Raw genomic sequence first — 22,996 nt, forward strand, 5'->3', positions numbered from 1 at the left:
AAAAAACGTCTAGGTATTTTACTCTTCGCCATTTTTCAAGCATGTTCATTTTTATTTGAAATTTGGCGCCTTTTTGTCTCAAAGTGAAAGTTGACTCTTTGGTACCGGAGGTAATAATCGATGGATCAAGATGGCAGAAAATAGAGAGGCGGAACATGTTTCAACCTCCGAATCCGAGCAGAGTGATTTCATAGAGCCAGAAGTAAGACGCAAGGATATCGAGGAACCTTTCATTAATGTCGACTACGAGGCACTTGAGGAATATGATAGCCAGCCGAGCGGGGTCATTCACGAACTAGTTCGACAAAGCTCACAAGACGACACCAAAAACCAATCGTCCAATGATGAGATATCAGGCGGAGAAGAGGGACGATCTGAAGGCGAACAAGTCAGTAGAATTATATAGCACAAAATGCATAAATGAAAATTGATTCTTTTTATTTTAATTTTTTCAAGATAATTTGCATCTATGTGCCCAACACAACCATTGCAATCTTGCACACAGGCGCTTGGTTTCAGGATGGTGTATTTTGTGTATTATGTGTTTTTCTATGTGTGTTTGAATACCCTCATCAAAATAAAAATTCGCTGAAATTAGCACGTTTTAAAAATGTCATATTTACCATGTTTACTGAATTACTGTATATAAAAAGAGTAAAGGAGCATCACTCCCCATCTTGAAAATCAGGGGGTACCTTGGTTCACACTTAATTTTCATCTATATCTACATTTTTCATGCCGGTGTCAGGTAAGATCTAGCTTCAAAAATGATTGAATAACGCCTTTCAAACATCTGCCGATTTGAACTTGCCGTATAAAGCGTGCAATACAGCCAAAACTTCCTCGATACCTAGCACAGAAATCAAAGGCAACAGAACTGCCGATTTCTAATGATAAAAAATATAGAGGCGTCCCGAAATTACATTTACATGGAAAATCTAGAGAGGTCAGAAACCGCGCCAAACTTGTTCTCTCTAGATTTTACGTGTAATTCCGGGATGCCTCTACATTTTTCATCGTTAGAAATCGGCACTTTCGTTGCTTTCGATAAACAGATGCAAGAATCGAGGACGTTTCGGCTCACTGCATCTTCAAAATGGCATATGTAGGTCAACAGATGATAGGGAGAAGTCATTCAATCATTTTTGAAGCTAGATCTCACCTGACCCTGGTAGGAAAGATGTAGATATAGATGACTATGTATATGATATTTTAATACACTGTAAACCAACTTTTATTCGCGACAACTTTATTTTGCGATTTACCAGGGTTAAACTACCTCGGGATGATCAGTTTTTGTGATTAAGCTTTTTTTATCTGTAGTTAATAGACACAGAGACTTTAAGGACCAGTTCACGGCAAGAAATATTCATGATCATCAAGCTTCCGTGAACATCGTGAAAATTTCTCACACATGAATAAAAGTGGGTTTAGTTATAAAAGGCTGGGAGCAGGCCTCTGTGGCCAATCAGGATTTTTACTCTCTTTAATGAGGATAAATAGATAATATACCAGATACTCTCCAGCAACGTTTTTTTTATTTTTGAAAACTGCGCACTTTAAGTGAATGCGTTTTCATTTCTGTAGCTTAGTAGTGATGTTGAAAAGGTGAAATTGGTACCCCAGGAAATCCCTGAGGAGGAACTGGATGAGACACAGACAGCGGAATGGAGACAAAGGAAGAAGCACATCTTTATCTTAAGTGAATCTGGAAAACCTGTTTACTCAAGGTCAGGAATTTTGTGTAATCTATGTAAATACATAATTTTTTTTTCGTTGACAAAAACATTTACTGATTTTAAAGGTAAATTGTATTTATATATTCGAAACAGATTTGAAAAAAGGTGGATTAATATTTTGATTTTCTTTAACACATGCACATGATGGTGATAGTTTAGAAATGAATATTTGAAAAAAAAGTGGATCTTTTTTCAGTGAATAGCAGTACATTTGCTAAAATTTAATTATGGAGTTTGATATACACACCACGAAATACAGACTATAGTATAATCGATCATTTACTTGTTTATTTAAATACTTCATTACTTGATTGATATTCATTTTCTTTTACAGATATGGAAATGAAGACAAACTTGTAACTATAATGGGACTTTTACAAGCTTTAGTTTCATTTGTTCACGATTCAAACAAAGACAATATCCGCTGTGTCATTGCCGGCGATCATAAGTTTGTGTTCCTGGTTCGGGATCACCTGATCCTGGTGGCGGTGTGCAGCAGTCAGGACTCCCAGCACCAACTTCTGCACCAGCTCTCTTATCTATACAACCAGATCCTCAGTGTTCTGACTCACTCAACGCTGAATAAGATATTTAAACAGAGACGTAATTACGACCTCCGGAGGCTGCTAAGTGGGGCGGAGAAATTCCTGGATAACTTGTTAAATATGATGGATAGTGATGCCAGTTTTTTACTGGGAGCTGTAAGGTGTTTACCTCTGGAGTTTCATGTCAGGGAGCAGATAGCACAGAGTGTAGTACAACAAGCAAGGGTCAAGGTCAGGAAGAAAGAATCATTCTTTTTTTTAACAAACAATCATCATTTTCATGTTTAAAAAGATTACTGGGTCTAAAATGTCTTAGCTAAGCAATAGGTTATTTGTTAGGTTTTAGTTCCAAAAATGATGATACATGAGCAGATGATTCTAAAACATTATAACTATGAAACATCTTTCCCATCAGCCGATGAGTAATATTTATTAATTGTACAAAATTGTACAGCTGAGTGAGCTGACTCTAAAGTAAATCATACTTAACAAGTATCTTAACATTATCCTTAACCCATTGTTTGTTAAGCACTTAGTACATAAGATTCTGTTGACTGTTGAATGTGCTGAATTTTAGGACTTGGTGTTTGCCCTGATACTGGCAGACAATCAGCTGGTGACCCTGGTCCGTATGAAGAAGTACTACCTCCACCCCATGGATCTACATCTCATCATTAACCTAGTCAACTCCTCAGAGTCATTCAAGGCCGCCGAATCCTGGATACCAATATGTCTTCCCAAGTTTGACTCCAGGTAATTAGTGTTTGTAGAAATTGAGAAAGAGGATATTCAGAGTTTTGTTGTTGGATATGGAATTTATTTCAAGGGTGGGACAGGATTTTTTTGAAGTGATGTATTTTCACTTCATTTGAAAATATTAAAAAAATTCCTGTCTCATGAATGAAATTTTCTGTTGATTATTTTTCTTTTATTTTTCCCTTTGCCTCTGTCTTTTTGTAATATGGTGTCATAAGCTACATGACATCATAGTTTAGCAGTTGAGATGTCATAGCTAAGTGTATGAGATTGAAAACATTATAAACATGTCCTGTTACATGTAAGTGTGATATAGGCATTACCATGACCTGTTTTTCAGTGGGTACCTCCAGGCTCACATATCCTACCTGGACGAGGGCTGTCAGACCTGTCTCCTCCTGCTGTCTGTGGACAGGGAGTCATTCTTTACTCTCTCTGAATGCAAAAACAAAATCCTGGAGGTATGCTTTAATCCAACAGGGAGGATAAATAAGAGGATTATTGATTTCCTTCATGATAAACAGTGCTATCAATACCCTAAACTGTTAATATATCAATTTTTAAAATTTTTCCATTTAAAGTTTTCTTAGAGTTTTTTTTTTTACTTGTTATGTAAATGCATGTCAGCCATATTTTATGTATGTGAATAGTAGAAATATTTAGGGACTGGGAATTTCATCATGAATATAAATGGGGTACCATTTCAATTTTCAGAAATTAGAAAAATACAATGGTCTAAAAGCCATTAGTGATTCAGTGGCCAACACCAGTTACAGTATACGGCAGTGTGGTATATCAGATTTACGTCATTTCCTGTATAAGTCACGCTCCACCGCTCAATTCACCAGTCCCGAGATCGAGGCTCCGTACCTGAAGCCGGAGGAACAGGAGCGACTGTTTGGTCTGTACCTGTATCTACACCACAGGATCCACATGACTGACCGTCCACTGAAAATACTGTACCACGTAGGGCAGCATGAAACACTGCTAGGATGGGTGAGTATAAAGTTTATGTTGAGCAGCATGAAACACTGCTAGGATGGGTGAGTATAAAGCTCCTTATTTATAACAGTGTAGGGCAGCATGAAACACTGCTAGGATGGGTGAATATAGAGCTCCTTATTTATAACAGTGTAGGGCAGCATGAAACACTGCTAGGATGTATGAGTTAAAGCTCCTTATTTATAACAGCATAGGGCAGTATAAACACTGCTAGGATGTATGAGTGTAAAGCTCCTTATTTATAACAGTGTAGGGCAGCATGAAACACTGCTAGGATGTATGAGTGTAAAGCTCCTTATTTATAACAGTGTAGGGCAGCATGAAACACTGCTAGGATGTATGAGTGTAAAGCTCCTTATTTATAACAGCGTAGGGCAGCATAAACACTGCTAGGATGGGTGAGTGTAAAGCTCCTTATTTATAACAGCGTAGGTCAGCATAAACACTGCTAGGATGTATGAGTGTAAAGCTCCTTATTTATAACAGCGAAGGGCAGCATGAAACACTACTAGGATGGGTGAGTATAAAGCTCCTTATTTATAACAGCGTAGGGCAGCATGAAACACTGCTAGGATGGGTGAATATAGAGCTCCTTATTTATAACAGTGTAGGGCAGCATGAAACACTGCTATGATGTATGAGTGTAAAGCTCCTTATTTATAACAGTGTAGGGCAGCATGAAACACTGCTAGGATGTATGAGTGTAAAGCTCCTTATTTATAACAGCGTAGGGCAGCATAAACACTGCTAAGATGGGTGAGTGTAAAGCTCCTTATTTATAACAGTGTAGGGCAGCATGAAACACTGCTAGGATGGGTGAGTGTAAAGCTCATTTATAACAGCGTAGGGCAGCATAAACACTGCTAGGATGTATGAGTGTAAAGCTCCTTATTTATAACAGCGAAGGGCAGCGTGAAACACTACTAGGATGGGTGAGTGTAAAGCTCCTTATTTACAACAGTGTAAGGCAGCATGAAACACTGCTAGGATGTATGAGTGTAAAGCTCCTTATTTACAACAGTGTAGGGCAGCAGACCGCAGCACGAAACACTGCTAGAATGGGTGAGTGTAAAGCTCCTTATTTATAACAGTGTAGGGCAGCATGAAACACTGCTAGGATGTATGAGTGTAAAGCTCCTTATTTACAACAGTGTAGGGCAGCAGACCGCAGCACGAAACACTGCTAGAATGGGTGAGTGTAAAGCTCCTTATTTATAACAGTGTAGGGCAGCATGAAACACTGCTAGGATGTCTGAGTGTATAGCTCCTTATTTACAACAGTGTAGGGCAGCAGACCACAGCACGAAACACTGCTAGAATGGGTGAGTGTAAAGCTCCTTATTTATAACAGTGTAGGGCAGCATGAAACACTGCTAGGATGTATGAGTGTAAAGCTCCTTATTTACAACAGTGTAGGGCAGCAGACCGCAGCACGAAACACTGCTAGAATGGATGAGTGTAAAGCTCCTTATTTATAACAGTGTAGGGCAGCATGAAACACTGCTAGGATGTATGAGTGTAAAGCTCCTTATTTATAACAGCGAAGGGCAGCATGAAACACTGCTAGGATGTATGAGTGTAAAGCTCCTTATTTATAACAGTGTAGGGCAGCATGAAATACTGCTAGGATGTATGAGTGTAAAGCTCCTTATTTATAACAGTGTAGGGCAGCATGAAACACTGCTAGGATGGGTGAGTATAAAGGTTAATGTTGAGCAGCACGAAACACTGCTAGGATGGGTGAGTATAAAGCTCCTTATTTATAACAGTGTAGGGCAGCATGAAACACTGCTAGGATGTATGAGTGTAAAGCTCCTTATTTATAACAGCGTAGGGCAGCATGAAACACTGCTAGGATGTATGAGTGTAAAGCTCCTTATTTACAACAGTGTAGGGCAGCAGACCGCAGCACGAAACACTGCTAGAATGGGTGAGTGTAAAGCTCCTTATTTATAACAGTGTAGGGCAGCATGAAACACTGCTAGGATGTATGAGTGTAAAGCTCCTTATTTACAACAGTGTAGGGCAGCAGACCGCAGCACGAAACACTGCTAGAATGGGTGAGTGTAAAGCTCCTTATTTATAACAGTGTAGGGCAGCATGAAACACTGCTAGGATGTATGAGTGTAAAGCTCCTTATTTACAACAGTGTAGGGCAGCAGACCGCAGCATGAAACACTGCTAGAATGGGTGAGTATAAAGGTTAATGTTGAGCAGCACGAAACACTGCTAGAATGGGTGAGTGTAAAGCTCCTTATTTATAACAGCGTAGGGCAGCATAAACACTGCTAGGATGTATGAGTGCGAAATTCGTTATATATTACCACAAGACATACGGCACATGAAACAGCTTTATTACTGCAACAGGAGGACTGCATGAAAAATTATTATGATGGATTTGTGCATATTTCTTGTTTGCAGAATTGAAAATGTATTATTTTGTGTGTCAGTGACAATTTTACCCCTCAAATGAAATTTACATAAAATCTTACGTATTTGAATATTTAATTTCAGTTAACTCAAGGGTTTGAACTCTATGCAGTATTTGGACCTCTTGTGACAAAACCTGTTGCCATAGCAGCCATTAACAAACTTTTACGGTGGATCAAGAAAGAGGAGGAACGTTTATTTATTTTAAGCTCTGTCACTTTTTGATAGAAATTAGTTTATAGAAAAAAATGTTTTAGGGTTTTATAGATTAAGCAGAAATAATGTGTTTAATAATGTGCACCTTAAATTCTCAGTGGCAATTTTAAATCATGTTTTTAAGACTTTGAATGTTGTATTTTATTTTTAGGAATGTAGTTAAAGGAGTTCTTGACGCAAGGATGATATTTTTTAGCATTATGAAATATTACGAGTAAATGCAAAAGTAATTTATATAAGGTGTTTGCTCAAAACATTCTGGACATAATATTTTCACTTGTTTTAATAGTGATATGCTACAGAGGATTTGGTATGGTCTATTATTAGGTCTAAAGGATAAAGTTATTCATTTCATTTCTAAATAAATATCAATGTTTTAACCAATACATTTTCACAGAATGTATGACATTAATATTATTAATTTTGGTAAAATTTATAGTTTTAGTATATATTGAATGGGATTGTATATAGTTCAAGGTCTTTTCGAAGTACAAGTGATCAGGTGTTTAAGCAATACTTTATAACTGATTAATTACCTTAATGATCTCAATCTAAAGGTCAGTAATTAATCAATCTCCGAATCGGCCTAAATGAATATGCGAAAATGCTAATATGCTGTTTCTTAACTTGCCTGAAATAGAGGGAGACTAACTTTCCTGAAATAGAGGGAGACTACCACATCACTAGAAAAGCTATCTCACTAGTGAGGCAGTATATGATGTCCACTACATGTATAATACATAGTATACTCATACTTTTGTTTCAACTCACTGATTTAAGATTTTGTAACTGATTATGATCATTCTTTAAAAGACACATCACTTTAGGTATATCACAGTTTTCTTCATAGTTCTCGAGCTTCATGTATAATACTCTCAGCATCTGAAACACATTCCAGGACAAGTTGTATAAATGTCTTTTTATAAAATTCATCATTACACTTTTTTCAAATCCTCAGTTGATTTTGTTGAACATAATATATTTATTAGCCAAATAGCTGATTTACTGTGATAATAATCATTGAATTGTATAGAATGTTATAATATGCATATTGGAAAGCCTAGTTTTAAAAGAGGAACTTTGGGAATAAGGCATTGAACATGTTACTGCAAGACTATGCTGTTTAATGTTAATGTCATGAACTTTTGCTTTTTTTGAGTCAAGAATACCTGTTTCTGAATTAATATATTATATATGTTTGTGTAGAAGAAAGAAAATAAGATTTTACAAAGAATTTCATTATAACGTGACCGTTTTTTTTTAGTCATATTAAGTGTTAGAAATTTCTTATAAAAAAGATACACAAACAGGGTGTACAAAAGACCTACAGCTTCAAATGTATAGAAGTTGACTTAATCAATTTGTGAAATAAGTATTGAGATTGAAGTTCTAATTATTAAAAGTCAGATGAATAGTCTTAAATATTTTATGTATTAAAATTCTCCAAACTTAAGATCAAGATCTGGCAAATGAGTTAAGACTCATTTGCAAGACTGTCTTTTTGTTGCTAGATCCATTATTACAGCTTAAAATATGCTCTTTTTCAGGTAAAAATGACATACAATTGTTAGGAAAAAAGAAAAGTTATACTTATAATAGTTTATTAACGATTTATGATGGCTCATATATAAAAATCAACATCAATTCAAAGTAACAAAACCCATGTTGGTAAAATAAGATAACAATGTAATTCACTGTTAAAAAGAAATCCAATGGTCATATAATATGCACACGTTTTGTTGAAAAGCGGTTGTCTACGTGAAGATTTTCACATGGTATGTTTTATTTGATAAGTTTAGTAAGGTATAAAAACATGTAATCTACTTGAAAAACTAAAAGTAAAAAAAAAAATTAAAGGTTGGTTAACTACTTTTTCCTTCTTAAAGTATTGTTAAATTCAAAGAAGTGAATGAAACGAAAGAAATGAACAATCATGTTTTTGTGAATATTGAACGGGTACATGAATCTGTTCAATACATAACACAACAATACATATATGTAAATATATGCAAGCAAACATTCATAACATTAGAAATTTGTGTAAATGTAATTGCCCCCATGTACATATAATATTGAAAAAGGATAAACAACAAATATTAAAATAGAAAGAACACGGTCAGTCAAGAAGAGAAAAAAAATGGTTGTAATTGATAGAATTGAAATAAGTGTCAACAAATTTTTTTTTGTTTAAATTTAATTAAACAAAAAAAAAGTTCAAATGAAACTTTCATGACCAAATGGCCATAAATTGTCTTTATGACATTTATTAATTTGATTGAGTAGCTATACTAAGGCGTAGAGATAATGCATATTAATACGCGGGAGGTAAATCGTCATTGCTATTGGCGCCGATGCCATTGCTACGGAGACCAGGTCCCGTGACCGTTGCTGAGACAGTTGGAGGGGGGTGGTTAAACTGGTGGGAATCATAGGACGGAGGGGCATACTCAGGAAGTGGTGGTGGGGCGCTGGGGTAAACTCCATACATTGGGACACTGTTTGGTGGCATTTGAGCTGAAAGTAAAAATAAATGTAGTCTTTTCATTAGATAATTTTTTTGTTAAATGAAATAGTTCTCTCAAAGTTTTTTTTACTGCCATACGCTGTTTTTGGAATAGAGTAAGAGTAGTAGGAATATAAAGATTGACGTAAAATTGATTTTAAAAATTATTTAAGATTAATTCTTTAAAAATTTTCCTCCTTTGGTTTACCGTGTCTGCTGGCTTCCGTGACCTGTACCCTTGTGGCCCGGGACCGTGACTTTTTCTTTTTGTTACACTTGGTTACACAGCAGACCAAGACTGCTATGAGTATAGCCAGAGCCACAGTCGCTCCGATAGCAATTCCCGCTATCTGCCCTGTCTCCCTATGATGCGGAAAAAGTGGTAAATACTGCGTGTTTAGGTGACATAAGTTAGTTTCACAATGTACATGAATTGAAAATATTATTTTGAATTAAAAGAGGGATTCTTCTCATGATTCTTGTATTTAAAATTAAGGAAATTTTCATAGATTTTAGCAGTAGTGAAGGAGAAACTTCAAGAGTAATGTGCAACAATATATTCAAGAAGTGGTGTAAATCAGATGTGGATACTTAAAAATTCCAAATTTAAACACAACCATTTCACATGATAAATGAAAGTCGAGGCTGTGTGATATCATTGTCAACTTCTTTTTCAATAAGAATGGAACTGCTTACCTTGTCATTGATCATTTGCAAAAATATTTTGTTAAAAAACATTCTGATTGTACAAACAAGTACTCTGAAGTTTACATAAAAAAGATGCTTTAGTTTCTGATTGACAATATTTATGTCGTTTTTGGAGACCAGGTTTTCCAACAATCTATTGGAATTCCCATGGGTACCAATTGCGCCCCGTTATTAGCAGACCTATTTTCGTACCCGTGAATATGAAGCAGAATTTGTGCAAAATCTTCTGCTTGAAAAGAAGAAAACACTTGCTGTGGCTTTCAACTCGACATTTAGATATATCGACGACGTAATGTCAATTAACAATGATAAATTCCATTAACAACGCTCTATGATAAACGTGATGACTTTAACTTTTCTATCGTCAACTTCCCTTTCTTATGCAGCAATATAATGTAACTTCATCACCTGCATTATTTCGCAGTTTATATCTCGAGTTGATGTCAGCAAATACAATTTATCATTGAGTCAAATGCTGACTGACGTTTTTCATACTCATTGTTAGTCCATTGTTTAAACATTGAGTTGCCGTTGTTTCCTGGTCGTGGCGGAGGACGCGCGGCAGGTGTGGCCGGTCAGTGGGGGATACGCACTTCTCCATGGCACCTGATCCCACCTCTGATGTTTTGGAGGTCCGTGTTTGCTCTGTTCCTGTTTTGTGTTGTTTTATGAACTTTTGATCTTGAACACTGTTCGTTTTCTCCATATTTTTCAATCGAGAAGATATTATAACAGTTAAATTAATTTTGACATTAGAGACAAGGTTAGGTCAAGGTCATTATGTTTTTCATAGATATAAACAATAATTACTTTTTCCAATCATGTGAAACCTACATCTGTTTCAACGGATTTTTTTTCCTTTTGCATAACAATCTATTACCACATACATGTATGGGTTCTATCAGATTATATTACCAAATTGAAATAAATGTTTCAACTGAAATTGGATATCGGCTAATCTGAATTTTCTCATTTTTTCTTAAATTCTCAGGATATTTTAGTTATTTTTATATGCCTCGTATATTTAAATATTTCTTATTTTCACAATATGATTATTAGCCAGTCAAAGATACAAAACGATAAAAAAAAAAACAGATCGTTTTGTCCATTTACTAATAGTGAAAAAACACTTTTTAATTTGTTTGGCTCAAATCTGTACTTAGACTGGAAGATTTTCAAAGCTAATATAATTGAGATTCTTCGAAAATCATATTTATTTATTTGATATATTTTAAAACTTGTATCTCTTATGTTTAATTTTACTAACATTTGAAAATTTCTTCAAGTCTATGATTGTGTCAATCTTATTAAAATTAGATGTTATAGATCCGCTCGCATAATTAGATTGTGATTGTTTGAAAAAAATCACCAAATTCATTTTTCTATACTAATTTTGCGAAGCAGAAAAAAGAGATACTTTCAAACGCTGCCATTCCACCAAAAGTATTGTACTAGTACATCACTTAATTTTCGCGACACCATATTTTCGCTAGGTAGTCATGGACTCTTGATAAGCGAGACAAATTTTTTCACAAATTACGTTTATTGCTCTATATAATCTTAAAAATTATCATATACTAGTATAAAGCGCGAGAATTAAATTAACATCTCGCGTAATTACGCTATTAAAATAAAGTTTTTGTGAATAAAATGTGATTTACAGTATATATAAAGTCAGTTGTGATTAGGGAGGAAAAATATTATCTTTTTACTCCCTTACATCTAAACAGGTAAGGCATATAGGTAAATTTTTAGTAAGCAAATGTAATTTGGATATTTCATCTAGTCAGATATCAAACAAGAATTCCTCCTACATACCTAAATATAAACTTTTCCATTTTCTTTTTAAAAAATTGTAGGCAATAAATATACGTTTTAGTAAAATGCTTACTGTCCGCCATAAGAGTTCTGGCAAGTGTACGCCCCCGTACTAGTCGTATAACAATATTTAGAGATGCATTCTGGAAAAAGAGAATATCAAGTACGTATTAATAACATGACTTACAAATTAACAAACGATCGAAATGATAGCATAAAAGTCATTAAAACCTATATACCTATAAATGCATAATGGAAATTGTGCACACGACAGGAATTATGCATCACACGCAACAAAAATTGATCAGGGTTAACATTTTAGAAACAGAGATTTTATACACATATTGTATGTTTTGAAAATAATTTCTCACAAAAGTAATGAAATTTTTCAGGGTTTACAATATATTCAACATTATATTTAAGCTTCAGGGTTTACATTTCAGCAACAAAAATTGAATGTTTCATTGAGGGTTTATATTACAACATTTGGAATAACATACATGTATTGCAGAATTTACATGTAAGAATAACAAATTATAACAAGTTTAGAATCTCTTCCAGCTGCAATAATGTAGCCCTCTTTTTTTTTGGGGGGGGGCACAACTCTTTAGAAGGTTCTCCCTAATGGTGCAAGTGTGGGAGCGATTCACTCAACCCCGCATCAGCACAGATCATCCATAAGATGATATCACCAATTCGAACAGCTAGGTGATATCACTTATTCAAAAACTGGTAGGGGATATCAGCCAATCGAGTCCAAGGCGATATCACTAAATGCCAATAATTATCAAATTCGTGTCTCATATTAGTTTTACGCCTCACAAGAACGTTATTCTTCGTAAAAATCTTTGGATACAATAAACTAGGGGTACTGTGAGCACTGAGCTCACTATGTGATACCACTGTCCACCATATGGTAATAATGGCAAAGTCCATGTTTTGCTCGGTGATTCGAAATATAAGTGTCAGATCAAAATGTAAAATAAGAGGTGCATGATGGCATTATGTAACAAAGATTCTGAGAAAGCCTCATTAAATTCCATTCAGTAGTATAGGAGGAATTGCGGATAAGAGATGGGTACGCTTCAATATTATAGAAAGAATGGCAGTGTCCATGTTTTGCTATTTGAAACCCGAAATATGTATCAGATCAAAAAGTAAAATAGGAAGTGCACAATCGCATAAATGTAGTTATGTAATAAAGGATTTGTTTAAGTTTTATTAAACTTTATTCAGTGGTATATAAGGAGTTGTGGATAAGATATGGGTACCATTCAATATTATAGAAAGAATGGCAGTGTCCATGTTTTGCTATGGGAAATCTGAAATATATGTCCGATCAAAAAGTAAAATAGGAGGTGTAAGATGGCATTGTGTAACAAAGATTCTGTAAAAGCCTCATTAAATTCCATTCAGTGGTAAGAGTTGCCATTAGAGATGTGTTCTCCAACGCGTAACAGAAGGAGGGACATCCCGATTACTATATACATGACCCTCCCACTTTTCAAGCCAAAAGGAGGGGGGGGGGTATAAATAAAATTTCGAGTTTTATGGGATCAAATTCGACTCCAAAAATATATAATCCTTATTATAGAATGCTATAAATAATGGTATTGAACGTTCTTGACAAATTCAGAACTTAACCCCACCTCCAATATGCTTATAATGGCAATGTCCATGTTTTGCTTTGGGAGACCCGAAATAAATGTCATTTCAAAAAGTAAAATAGGAGGTGCACAATGGCACAATGATCTAGAATCTATGAGTATTATCAAATTTTATTCAGTGGTCTAGGAAGAGTTGCAGATAAGAGATGGGTACCCTTCAATATTATAGAAAGAATCCCAGTGTCCATGTTTTGATATGGAAAACCTTAAATATTTGTCAGATGAAAAAGTAAAATAGGTGGTGCACAATTGCGTAAATGTAGTTAATTATTAAAGAGTTTGTGTAAGTTTTATTAAATTGTATTCAGTGGTATATAACGAGTTGTGGATAAGAGATGGGTACCATTCAATATTATTGAAAGAATGGCAGTGTCCATGTCTGTCACGCTTTGGGGTACCCATCTCTTATCTGCAACACCTCTTATACAACTAAGTGAAATTTAATGAAACTTTCACAAAATCTTTATTATATATTGCCATTGTGCACCTCTAATTTTACTTTTTGATCCGACACATAATTAGAATTTCTCAGAGCAAAACATGGACACTGTCATTCTTTCTGTAATATTGAAGCGTATCCATCTCTTATCCGCAATTCCTCCTATCCCACTTATTGAAATTCAATGATACTTTCACAGATTCTTTATTACATAATGCCATTGTGCACCTCTTATTTTATGTTTTGATCTGACACTTATATATATCAAATCTCCGAACAAAACTTGGACTTTGCTATTATAATCATATTGCAGACGGGGGTATCAGTTAGTGTGCTCAATCCTCACAGTACCTCTAGTTTTTTAATTTAAAAGTCTCCAAATGAAGCTTGAAAATGAATTGTCTACATGCAACAATTTCTATTTTATGCGTTTCAATGTGATCCAAGGTTCTTCAATGTTTATTTATTCATTTTTTTTAGAAATGGTCTTAATAAAGTTTATATTTGTACATCATAAAAGTATTTTTTGAAAAACATAACTATTTAAAGAAATAGAATTTCTCATCAAAATTGAATTTCTTTAATTTTAATCTTAAAAATGTTAGATTCCAATGCTTATCACAAGATAATAAATAAGAATTGATTTTTGGTGTTTTGCAATAATAGGGAAATCAATGCTTTATACACTATACACTATAAAATGATTAAATTGAAGTAAATAGAAGAAATTAAAGTAGTGTAAAATCATGCAAATTTCATCAAAAGCCTGGATATTTATAATGTTTCATCCTAAAATGTATTCGAATATCAATTTTCGATTAGAAAATGCCAAGCGTAACAGGTGTTTATTTTTCGCATTTCCCGGAAATTTATTTGAGATTTACTAACATTCACTATACAATATGATTATTAGTAACTTTTTTAAAGATAAGAATTACCGTGGGTAAATACACATCATTTGAGAATCCAGAGACATTTTCATGAGCATTTTCAAATATTCATTACCTGATATTCAGAACCTGTGGATCGGACCACCTTAAGTCTCACTAGCAGATTCTTAATTGTTGTTTTTTTACAACAGCATAAATTGCGAATGATCTTTTTTTTTTTTTTACTTTACCTGAAATGAGAGTGAAACAGACACCCAGTCTGAAACTCCAGTTCACAGTGTCCATGATCAATTAATAATGCGGATTATTTCGGTACTAACACATCACGACTGTCCGTTAATTTTTTTTTGAAATTTGGGATTTAATTAGGACAATGAAGAATAAACAATATGGACTGATCTACATTGTGTGATTTGTAAAGAATGCACTGAAACAAAGAGACGCTTCGTTTGACAAGCTGGCACAGGGTTGCTAATTTTTGATAGCATCTTAATTATCTTCTTGTAAATTTTGAATTTACAAAGGGGAGGTAAATGCAAAATTTACAATATGTTACATGTATCTATCATCTTGTAAATTTTGCATTAACTCCCCTCAGTAAATTGAATATTATGATAATATATAATAGGGAGTAATATTTCTTCTTTTTAGGTGGATCTAATTTCCATTCTTCTTGCTTTGAACCCGACAATTGGTTTAATTTTCTTTCAAAAACAAGTTTCTGTCTAATCATGCATTCTTTACAATTGTCGGACTTGAATTCAAAGAAATATTCCTCTTGGCTCATATTTTATGCCGCAGCCCTTTTTTCCATATTCTATAATAAATATCACTAGGTAGTTAATAAACTTTTTCATTTTATTCCTATGTTTTTATGCTTTGATTCCGCCACCCGTGCTCCAATTTCACATGGAAACCGCGCCAAATTTTAGAAAAAAGTACATTTACATTTAAATTGACACATTGGAAATGTAAATATTCTATAATAAATATCACTAGGTAGTTAATAAACTTTTTCATTTTATTCCTATGTTTTTATACGTATCCCCACCCGTATTTCACATGGAAATCAATTTTAAAAAAGAGCTCTGCATTTAAATTGACACTCAATCAATACACTGAGATAAGAAACTATGAGCAATGTGTTGTGTGACGTTGTATTTAAACAGGGTATATTTATGGTAAAAAGTATTAGTACACGTCACGGAGCAGCCTGGACTGGGGATTTAAATAAAGAACAATGGTACTGAAATCAAGACCATTTCGCAATGGATAGGTGAGCGCATAGCAATACACCACTATCACCAAAATAAAGGAGAGCAGCGTCACGCCGCGGGTGTAGGCCGGCTAGACTTTTTGTATATCTGTCTGTCCGTCTCCTAGCCCGAGCCATGGGGAATTTAACCCGAGGACTTACCAGTCTGGTGGTAGTGATTATATCAGTAATACTGGGCATTGTGTTGTTTTCAGGTAAGAATTTGTAACCAGGGTCAGAGATCAACGATTTTACTTTGCAATAAATTGATCGATTTAGAAGCTGCTTCTGTAATGGGAATGCTGCAAATCTATAGATTAACGGAGTACTTTTTTTTTTATCTTAAAAGCATTATTGCTCAATTGATTTCTACCCAACACATACACATACATGGTAATATTTCTTTACGCTTTACATCTAAAGATTTTGAAAATATTTTGAATGGACTTGCAGTGTAATTTACAAGTCTTTGTGAAAAAACCCCAATCATCTTCAATCTTCGCTATTTTCAACGAAATTATTAATTGCATTGAAAGAGTATTTCAAAATTGATATTCCAAAGAGCTTATAAATACTAGTGGTTAAATAAAGAAAGCAGATCATCATGAAATGTTATTTTAACAATTAAAAGCTAGGCATTTACAAGCAAGATTAAATTTCAGTTCTATCCTTTACAACTTGCCACCTGGGGAGGGAGTATAGGTGTTCAGGGTCAAGGGCACACGGGAGAGGAAATAACCGGGAGGCGCCTGACCCAACCACCCCCCTCCCCCATGTCAAACAATACAAAGGTGACCTCGCCTAAGAGGTGGAACTAAAATCATCTTGAATCTTTATCTTTACTCCTGGACATCCCGCCGTCATATATTTGGCATGTTAGTAATAAGCATTGATCCAACAGACTAGTGCTTTATTAGTTTCTAAATCCCTGATTATTGTATTATAACAATCTCATACTTGTCTGTTATGGGCTCTAAATTAGAAATAAAATGTTCTGTTCTGTTCTGTTCTGTATTTCTGTTGTTTTGGAGCAACATATACCTTCATATATTATTTATTTTGCTTTGCTTTATAATTACCACATTTTATTTCACTTATCTAAATGAGATTTAATAATATATTTTCAATATCTTTCCAGCTAACAATGTAGATGCGTATAGAAGGGGCGGATCTAGATATTACAGATCGTACCGGTATTCCTATTACTCCCGTTATTACTACTACAGATACTACGGCTACGCGACCACTGGAAGCTCATCGTACGTATCAAGTCATTAAGAGGCGTACATATCATACCAATCTAATGAAATATCATCGTACGTATCAAGTCATTGCAGCGTAATCTTACATATCAAACCAATCTAATGAAATATCATCGTACGTATCAAGTCACTGCAGCGTACATATCAAACCGTTTTGATAAAATATCGTACGTATTAAGTCACTGCAGCGTTGATAAATATCATCGTAAGTATCAAGTCATTGCAGCGTATATATATCAAAAGAGACATTTTTTACAGAGATGCCGGAATAATTGCTGGTGCTGTGATTGGCAGTCTTTTTGGATTGGTGCTTATTGGTGTGTGTATTCTGTTGGTGAGGCATCACATAAAGAAAAGCGCTAATACTAAAAGAACCCAGGTTAAAAAGGAAGCTGCTCATGTTACATTACATACACCCCAGTCAGGTAAGCCATCTCTCTCTCTCTCTGTCTCTCTCTCTCTCTCTCTCTCTCTGTATAAACATGAAATGTTAATAAATATGTAATTCAAACTTATATCTCTTTGATATTTATTTTCAGTTATTGATAAAAGACAAGAGCTGTATGAGAGAAAAGGTCCAGAGTATTTCCATCAACAGCCTCCTGGTTATAATAATATGTATGGACAGGCTCCCCCGCCGTACGGTAACCCACCCCCGGGGGCCTTCGCTTACCAGCCCTCAGCCTATCCCCCTCCAGCTGACCCGGCGTACCCCCCGGGATACGTTCCGAAATAAATCTACAACATGTACTATTTACCTCGATATACTCATTTTACAGCAGTATTATTATCGACCTGTACCGTGGTACTGACAGTGTTTTCTGCACTTTATACATGTACATAGTGCGGACATGGATAATGCCAGCATTATTTTACAGCATTAGCACATGTTCGGCTTTTTTAGCACAATCTCAGTGATGACGTATATATTTTTGCTATATACTATCCATCTGGTTATTTTCCTTTGAGTGACGGTTCTGCCTATACGCTTGACTATCCGTCCAATTACTATTTTCTGTGATACCTTATGTGGGTTTTATTTCATAAATGAGACTCAAGCTATGTATATTTATAATTAATTTGGATGGAACCTGTTTAAACATATGTAAATATGTATAGGATGTACGGCCTGAAATAAAGGAGTATTAAAAAGGACCTAGTTTTTTTCATTTTTTACATGGAATATTATTCAACCTTATGGTAAATACTGGTTACCATGTACAGTAAAACTTGATAAATCCGTACAGCACTGGTACTATACCATATATTAGATAATATTTTCAACAATTGAATTTACTGAAATGAAATATATGGAGATAACGAACAGCATTCGAGCTCAAAAGCCCATTAAATATTACAAAATAGGAGCGGAGCAAACACAGACCTCCAAAACATTAGAGGTGGGATTAGGTGCCATGGAGGAGTGAGCATCCCCTGCCGACTGGTCCCATTCGCAGTGTGCTCCTTGACATGCTCGGATAACCCAGTGTGTTTATAATGGTCTAACGATCAGTATGGAAAAAGTCAGCCAGCATTTGACTGAATGATAAATTGTGTTTGCTGACAAGGTCATTGTATCGACCATAGAACTTACAAAACGATGAGTTTAAACGAGGCTGCTCATATCCTTGCTTAATCAACTTGTTTGTCAATAACTCGTTTAAAGTAGAACATGCTCCATAGTATCGACTCAACTGAAAGATATAAATTCCGTATGCAGGTGACAAAGGTAAATTAATTGATGCATTAGCAAGGGAAGTTACAATTGAAAAGTCATTAAGTTTAACATAAAGCTTTGTTGTTAGATAACTACATGTATTAACTTCTATCTTTAGTAAAAGATACAAATATGAAACGAAGAGACAGACTCTGTGGTATCTCAAGCATTTTTAATATCAACTTCAGAGTTCTTGTGTATACAATCAAAATGTTTTAAAGTAATTTTGTAAATGACCAATGACAAGGAAAGTAAATTTACGGGTTCCATTTCTATTGAAAAAGCAGCTGTCAATGATTTATCGTGGGGAATAGTTGGATATAAAGTTTATAAAGTTTTTATGACACGGTTATAGACAAGAAATCGGAATACAACATTCAGATAAGACAAGGTTACTGTCATATCCCTTCAACATGTTCAACTATATGTTATGTATAACCAAACTATATAATATTTACATTAAGATATATAAACAAAATAAATGTGTAGAAGAATATATGCTGAGTGAACATTTACTTCAATTTAAAAAATGAAAAACATTGTTTGTACAAATTTATTCCACAAAAATACAAAATATCACTTAGGAATGAATAATTCGGACTTCAAAACACTATAAGTATTATACTATTTTTTATTTCTTATGTGTAGGGTATAATTAATTATTAGCCCCTTCACGATAACTGCGGTACTACTCTTTTGCAGCTAAGGCACATTAATAACGTGTGGCGAAATTTTTGTCGATATATAATTAATTAATTGACGTATACATTAAACAATTACTTTTACGTCATATTTCACCAAAATATCATTTTGCCCTGCAAAAAAGCAGTACCACAGTTGTCGTGAAAGGGTCTATTTCTTTGCTATAGTTGCTTAAGTATCCTGCTCATGTCATTAGACTTCTATATCTTGTAAGGATTATTTCTACCGAGTGTGTAAAATTTATGTTATGATAGAATTATGAATTACGATGTTAAATGAACGCTAAAAATTATACTAAACAATACATGAGATAATTATATATTTTCAAAGTTAAAACATGTTACCAGTATTCTCTATTTAAAACAGTATGGCATTTGATTAAGCAGATTTTAATTAGGCCTAAGTAGGTATATAGTATGCGCATGCATCCTTGATTCCTTTGCGTTTTCCTGCAAACTTATTTTGTGACATTAAAATAAGATCCAGTCTTCCAATGTGTACACCAGGTCACGTGATCCTCACAGTGTTAGCTTGATGATGCGACCTCTAAATATAGAATGCCAGTCTTCTTATATTGCCACAACTTTGTATATATTTAAAGATAGCATACATTTCCTGATTCAATAACCTATTCGTTCCATTTGCGGATCACTGTGAGTTCTTGCAAGTCTTTTAGATTTACGAGTTTGTTTGGTGAAGATTTGTCGTCTGCTTTTCTATCTGATGACGTCATGCTATTTTCTTGACGAGACTGCGCCGTCTTTTCTCTGAGAAGGTTCATCTGTGAGACAACCCTGCTTATTCGCTGACGATTTTGGAGAAAATCAGACTTGTTGTTAGTGTTGGTCTCTTTTACGTCTATGTATTCATATGCTGGCGGGGGCTCCATAAATTCGCGGTAATGCGTTGGATTGGACTCGTACAGAGAAATTTTCTTTTCTAAATTTTTGGACTCTCTTTTCTCTAACACTGCAAAAAAGTGTGAAAATTCTAGTATTGAAATAAATGATTTAACCTAATAAACTAGGTAAACCGTCTTGTCAATTCTAGTGGGTGTACATTAATTCCATATTCTGATTAACTTACTAGTATATCCTCTCTCTAGCCTTACCCGGTTTTGGAGTATGCATCACTATCCTAAGCTTCGCCATGTGTCTTTTGACGGGAGCCCATGTATTCTTCCGCTTTTCTCTTTGGACCGAGGACGGTTCTATTGTGACTTTATTCTCTCCCTTCCTGCACTGCTGGCATTTGTATCTGCAGTCGGTGATGACGTCTGAGGGACTCCAATAGGGGCAACACTTGCTCTTCAAAATAATCACCGCTCCAATCAGAACCATCAGGCCTAAAATCACTCCCACGGCTATATACGCCCCCGTTTGATCCCTATAACGAAAATATCAACCCCTGTGAAGGTTCATCTGATACCAAAATTCAATTGATATGAAAATTCATCAATGAAATGGTTCGACTACGAAAAAAAAATCAGCCTTACCTTTATTCAAGTGATTATAGATTGAGGAGCTTACCATGAGTTTGTACAACAAGATGAGTAACTTTGAGCTTTGTTAGATTGAGCTTTGTTACTTTGAGCTATCTAGCTTGTACTAGAAGATGAGTAACTTTTCAAGAATTTTATAAGATTTAGGGACTTACATTGAACCTGTCCCAGATGATAAGTATTTTTGAGCTCTATTTGTTGTGGGGCTTACGCTGAGCTTGCGCCAGAAAATCTTTGATTTAAATGAGATTGAGGAGCTTACCTAAAATTGATGCAAAAGATAATGTCTTTGAGTTCTGTTAGTTTGAGGGACTTACGCAGAGCTTGTACCAGAATATGAGTATCTTTGAGTTCTCTTTGATTAAAGAGCTTTCGCTGAACTTGTACCAGAAAATGAGCATCTTTGAGTTTTATTAGACTTAGGGGCCTACCCTAAGGTTGCGCCAGAAGATGAGTATCTTTGAGTTTTATTAGACTTAGGGGCTTACCCTGAACTTACGTCAGAAGATGAGTATCTTTGAGTTTTATTAGACTTAAGGGCTTACCCTGAGCTTACGTCAAAAGATGAGTATCTTTGAGTTTTATTAGACTAGAGGCTTACCCTGATATTGCGCCAGAAGATGAGTATCTTTGAGTTTTATTAGACTGAAGGGCTTACCCTGAGCTTGCGTCAGAAGATGAGTATTTTTGAGTTTTATTAGACTTAGGGGCTTACCCTGAGCTTGTACCAGAATATGAGTATCTTTGAGTTTTATTAGACTTAGGGGCTTACCCTGAGCTTGAGCCAGAATATGAGTATCTTTGAGTTTTATTAGACTTAAGGGCTTACCCTGAGCTTACGTCAGAAGATGAGTATCTTTGAGTTTTATTAGACTACAGGCTTACCCTGATATTGCGCCAGAAGATGAGTATCTTTGAGTTTTATAAGACTGAAGGGCTTACCCTGAGCTTGCGTCAGAAGATGAGTATCTTTGAGTTTTATTAGACTTAGGGGCTTACCCTGAGCTTGTACCAGAATATGAGTATCTTTGAGTTTTATTAGACTTAGGGGCTTACCCTGAGCTTGAGCCAGAATATGAGTATCTTTGAGTTTTATTAGAATTAGGGGCTTACCCTGAGCTTGCGTCAGAAGATTAGTATCTTTGAGTTTTATTAGACTTAGGGGCTTACCCTGAGCTTGTATCAGAATATGAGTATTTTTGAGTTTTATTAGACTTAGGGGCTTACCCTGAGCTTGTACCAGAATATGAGTATCTTTGAGTCTTATTAGACTTAGGGGCTTACCCTGAGCTTGCGCCAGAGGATGAGTATCTTTGAGTTTTATTAGACCTACATGCTTACCCTGAGCTTGCGCCAGAAGATGAGTATCTTTGAATTTTATTAGACTTAGGGGCTTACCCTGAGCTTGCGCCAGAAGATGAGTATCTTTGATATTAGACCTACATGCTTACCCTGAGCTTGTGCCAGAAGATGAGTAGTAACTAGATCTGTAACCTCTGAAGGACCTTCCTCCTCCTCTTCTGCCTTCCGAAAAACTTACTGGCAATATAAGAAAAATGTCAGTTTTCAGCATACGCACATGATATTTTTAAAAGTAAATTAACACTATTCCTAAATTAGCATGCCAATAAACACCGTCTTTTTTTAATTATATTTACCATGTTTCAATAAAGAACAATTTTCAGTTATTAAGTATCTAATTTTTATGTAAACGTGCACGTATCAAATTTCCTTCACCAAATTAACTGGTACATCCATACCTATCTCGGCTAAAAGAAAGAACAAAAACCGACAAATCATTACTTCTGCCGATGCCATGATTCACGGGCAATGCTGGAAAAGAAAA

At 35.0% G+C, this 22,996-nt stretch overlaps 4 protein-coding genes across 4 annotated transcripts; 2 read left to right on the forward strand and 2 right to left on the reverse strand.

The window, feature by feature from the left end:
• Window positions 1–92: 92 nt before the first annotated feature.
• LOC134255217 (vacuolar fusion protein MON1 homolog A-like) lies at window positions 93–8,293 on the forward strand. Its single transcript, XM_062737728.1, has 7 exons — window positions 93–388; window positions 1,588–1,730; window positions 2,074–2,515; window positions 2,862–3,037; window positions 3,381–3,501; window positions 3,755–4,036; window positions 6,557–8,293. The coding sequence occupies exons 1-7, from the start codon at window positions 131–133 to the stop codon at window positions 6,695–6,697; spliced, it is 1,563 nt and encodes a 520-aa protein (XP_062593712.1). The 5' UTR covers window positions 93–130; the 3' UTR covers window positions 6,698–8,293.
• A 403-nt stretch (window positions 8,294–8,696) lies between these two features.
• Window positions 8,697–15,049, reverse strand: LOC134255228 (uncharacterized). The gene is made up of 4 exons (XM_062737743.1): window positions 14,944–15,049; window positions 11,791–11,860; window positions 9,400–9,554; window positions 8,697–9,202 (listed from the first exon to the last, which is right to left on the reverse strand). The coding sequence occupies exons 1-4, from the start codon at window positions 14,996–14,998 to the stop codon at window positions 9,000–9,002; spliced, it is 483 nt and encodes a 160-aa protein (XP_062593727.1). The 5' UTR covers window positions 14,999–15,049; the 3' UTR covers window positions 8,697–8,999.
• An 857-nt stretch (window positions 15,050–15,906) lies between these two features.
• On the forward strand, window positions 15,907–18,385 carry LOC134255226 (uncharacterized). Its single transcript, XM_062737740.1, has 4 exons — window positions 15,907–16,183; window positions 17,107–17,227; window positions 17,489–17,655; window positions 17,770–18,385. The coding sequence occupies exons 1-4, from the start codon at window positions 16,105–16,107 to the stop codon at window positions 17,964–17,966; spliced, it is 564 nt and encodes a 187-aa protein (XP_062593724.1). The 5' UTR covers window positions 15,907–16,104; the 3' UTR covers window positions 17,967–18,385.
• Window positions 18,386–19,109: 724 nt separating this feature from the next.
• On the reverse strand, window positions 19,110–22,996 carry LOC134255224 (uncharacterized). Its single transcript, XM_062737738.1, has 4 exons — window positions 22,911–22,996; window positions 22,602–22,689; window positions 20,761–21,035; window positions 19,110–20,618 (listed from the first exon to the last, which is right to left on the reverse strand). The coding sequence occupies exons 1-4, from the start codon at window positions 22,966–22,968 to the stop codon at window positions 20,278–20,280; spliced, it is 762 nt and encodes a 253-aa protein (XP_062593722.1). The 5' UTR covers window positions 22,969–22,996; the 3' UTR covers window positions 19,110–20,277.

This window comes from Saccostrea cucullata, unplaced genomic scaffold (assembly GCF_032062105.1).
Source record: "Saccostrea cucullata isolate Sc308-1 unplaced genomic scaffold, CSIRO_AGI_Scuc_v1 ctg127, whole genome shotgun sequence".
Lineage (NCBI taxonomy): Eukaryota > Metazoa > Mollusca > Bivalvia > Ostreida > Ostreidae > Saccostrea > Saccostrea cuccullata.